This window comes from Morone saxatilis, unplaced genomic scaffold, assembly GCF_004916995.1.
Source record: "Morone saxatilis isolate NCDOM2014 unplaced genomic scaffold, NCSU_SB_2.0 Contig23, whole genome shotgun sequence".
Classification (NCBI taxonomy): Eukaryota; Metazoa; Chordata; class Actinopteri; family Moronidae; genus Morone; species Morone saxatilis.
The window spans coordinates 18,909,624-18,912,765 of record NW_023339796.1 but is presented as its reverse complement, the minus strand read 5'-3'; the positions used below and the strand labels follow the sequence as shown (position 1 = coordinate 18,912,765).

The 3,142-nt window shown below is 42.2% G+C and overlaps 1 protein-coding gene across 1 annotated transcript; it reads right to left on the bottom strand.

Moving 5' to 3' along the window:
• LOC118334339 (caspase-8-like) lies at positions 1-3,136 on the bottom strand (the record flags this gene model as incomplete). The annotated part of the gene is given in 6 exon segments (XM_035670227.1): positions 1-503; positions 599-1,145; positions 1,239-1,344; positions 1,608-1,642; positions 1,780-2,126; positions 2,607-3,136. Coding segments are annotated over 5 exon segments (1,173 nt in total). The 5' UTR covers positions 2,120-2,126; positions 2,607-3,136.
• Positions 3,137-3,142: the final 6 nt, after the last annotated feature.

The window sequence follows — 3,142 nt, the reverse complement described above, 5'->3', positions numbered from 1 at the left end:
ATAAGAGTGTAAAAAGTGTGACAATAAGCCCTGGTCTCCCCTACAAAATATGTATTGATAGATATAAGTCTAGGAGGCAATAAAAATATCACCAGTATTCTGCATTCAGGGCTTCTGTGTGTAAAAGGTTCTGATGGACATGGACCCATCAGTGATCATAAAGGGGGTTTATTCTTATACAAAAATCTGTGACAATATAAAAGACAATGATTCGAGGTGATGATTTAAAAATAAAAGATTTCGATTGATAAAAAAGATACAGTACATTTTAAGGAAAAAACCCTTCCCCTGAGCTAGTTATACATTCTTAATTAAGACATAAGGATACTGTATTTACATGATTTCTGGTGACTGAGCTTCAGTTACGATGTGGTAACACAAGTCTCTTCCTCAGGGTGAACCTCACTTCAGGCATTTGCTTAAATGCACCCGGCTGACTGGACCCTTCTTTCTGGGCTACCTCATTGTTCACACGGTGGAGGATGGTGGTCATGTCGTCACCCCTAAAATAAAATAGTGTTGAAAAACAGATTACTGCGCCTATATTATGATTCAATACAGAGTACAGTACACACTGCATGCTAAGCGTGATATTTACCTCGGACAGCCTTCCTTCAGCTGCTGACACACAGATTGGACAAACCAGCTCCCATTCATTGTGTGTCTAAATGCCGCATAGTCTTCAACAGTGGCAATGGCTACCAGAACATCGGCTTCCTCAGGGATGAATTGTGAATCAGAATCATCAGCCTGCAGATCTTCTAGTAACACTCCCTTCTGAATCGGCGCTCCCTGACAGGCCTGGATCAGGAACACCTTGGGCTTGCCGGTGAGGGCCGATTGGTCGGTTGCCTTGAAGGTTCTCGTTATTTGTTTAATGGAGAGGGGATTCCCATCAACCCCTAAGACTACACCCTTTTTTCCGTGACTGAGAATACAGCAGATGAAGGCGTCCCCATGTTTAGGAGCCTCCTGAAGATCAGTGAATCCGTTGCCGGACCACTCCTTGACCCTGAACTCCTGCAGCTCAGAGAGGTCACTCAGAGAAGCAAAGTAACTCAGTGCCTGATCCATCTGGTCTTTGGTTTGATCTTCACACATCAGCACTCTGAACCCCAGCTCGCTGAAAACCTCTGCCAAACTTTCTGCGGGAAATGTAACAAAACTCAGTTACGTTTCAACCACCAACAAACAAGACAATCAGGTAAATCTGTAAACCTGCCTGCTCTGTAACATACGAGCATCTCTGTAGGTTCCACTTCTCTGTTTCATATGCGTGAAATTTTGGTTGTTTATGATCACACAGAGGCCGGTAGGCTGGCTGTTCAACTGGTACTGCTCGTCCTGGAAACAATGAAAACATGCATTTCAATATTTTATGCTCCAACACTTTTACTAACACAGCACAACTTTACTTTTCTTTACTAGTTTTAATTTCATTACATATTACAGTCTTACAAAGCAAATGTTCTATATGTAAATACAGGCTAATAAGCATGTGTGCAGACTTTGAGGTAAAAGGTTTAAAACCCTCTTGTTGTGTCTCTTTAACAAAGCCTAACTAAAATCACATAGTGTGCTGTTACAATATGAAGTAAAGACCTCACCTTCTTTCGCCTCTTGCTCTCTTGTGACAGGACATCTGAGGAAATCAGAGTGAAACAGATTTACACCTCCAAACACAAAACTCAACCTCGTGGGAAACTAGACTGTAGGCTGGTATATGAGGAATACTAGACACAGTAATCTTTTTCACCAAAATGACATCTGTTAACATACCGCTGTTGTCAACTGAACAAGCTTGGACAGGTTTAGGTAAGAAGCTAATGTTGTTCAACTGTAGGCTCTGCAGTTCAGGGTAAGTGGTTTTAATGTCCTCATCAGTTTGCAGGAGGTCGAGGAAGGCTTGGCAGGTGTCCTCTCCTTTATTCATGATCTTATCCACAAGCTCAATGACGTGACCCTCTACGTCCTCTTTGTTGATGCTTTTAAGGTTGATGTACTCCCGTCTTGTTATCAGGTCCTTCTCATGAACTTTGTTGAGGATTAGTATGCGGTCTGCAGACAAAGTCATCTGAATGGCAGTTTTATTACGTCTCATTGTGTCTCTGGCTGCCATGCTGAATCTGACAGAGATATAGAGACAAATAGAAGAGGATTAGAAGAAGAGGAGGACTGGACATGTTGCTCTTCTGCTCATAGTAAGGTACACCAGTCACCACACTGGGGTTTTTGGTTTATAGTCTAACTGTGCATACTGTAGTAGCACTGCTTCAGCACTAAAGAGCCATTATCCTTTTGTACAGTATAAGTACTCACGCTGTACTTCACTCATGAGAGACAATAAAGCAACATATGTTTAATGCTCAATACAGTAAGCTGCGTTACTTTGTTAGTCTTCAGAAGGAATTAAAGTGTTATTCACTAACTATTTGGAATTCAAACTAACTCTGTCATTCACTTACAGTCAGAACTTAACCTGGCTAACTTTATCCTTTTCTATGGTAATGGCACTGAGGGTACCGTAAGTTAACTGTACTTAGGAACTATGGTTTATACACAATAAAACAATACAGTGATGATTACATAAAGCGTTGGTAACTTACTGCCAGGAAGTCTCTGCTCCAAGTGTCCTTTAACGGTCTGTAACGTTACCTTGAATCCCTCGTTGTTGTGCCGTAATAACTGTAGCTGCTTGAGTTATAAAGCTCAGTAGTCAGAGATGACTTTCCTCCCAAGCTGAGGTGAGTGTGTAGACCATTTCATTCTGACCTCTTGTGCTTCGGCTTTATCGTGCAATGAGCAAGAAGTGCATAGAGTAACAAGTGAAAGCTGGAGTAGGATGAAGTGAAAGACAAAAGAGACGGAAGAAGCATGAGCGTGGTGCGTGGCCACCACCTAGTGGAAGAGTTTCTCATTGCTGTTGGTGTTGTCCCACCATCGGCCACAGGGGGCAGTGATTAGTCTAGTCCTTTTTGAAGAAGCTACGCAACGGTGAGGTTTATGGAAGTGTTGTTGTCATCACCAGATCAGTTCAGTTATCAGTTCAGTTATCAGTTCAGTTATCAGTTCCTTTTGTCGACCGACAATCTTTGAGTCGCTTTCCTGAGTTACGGATCGGAAGTTGCAAATAGAGGCCGAA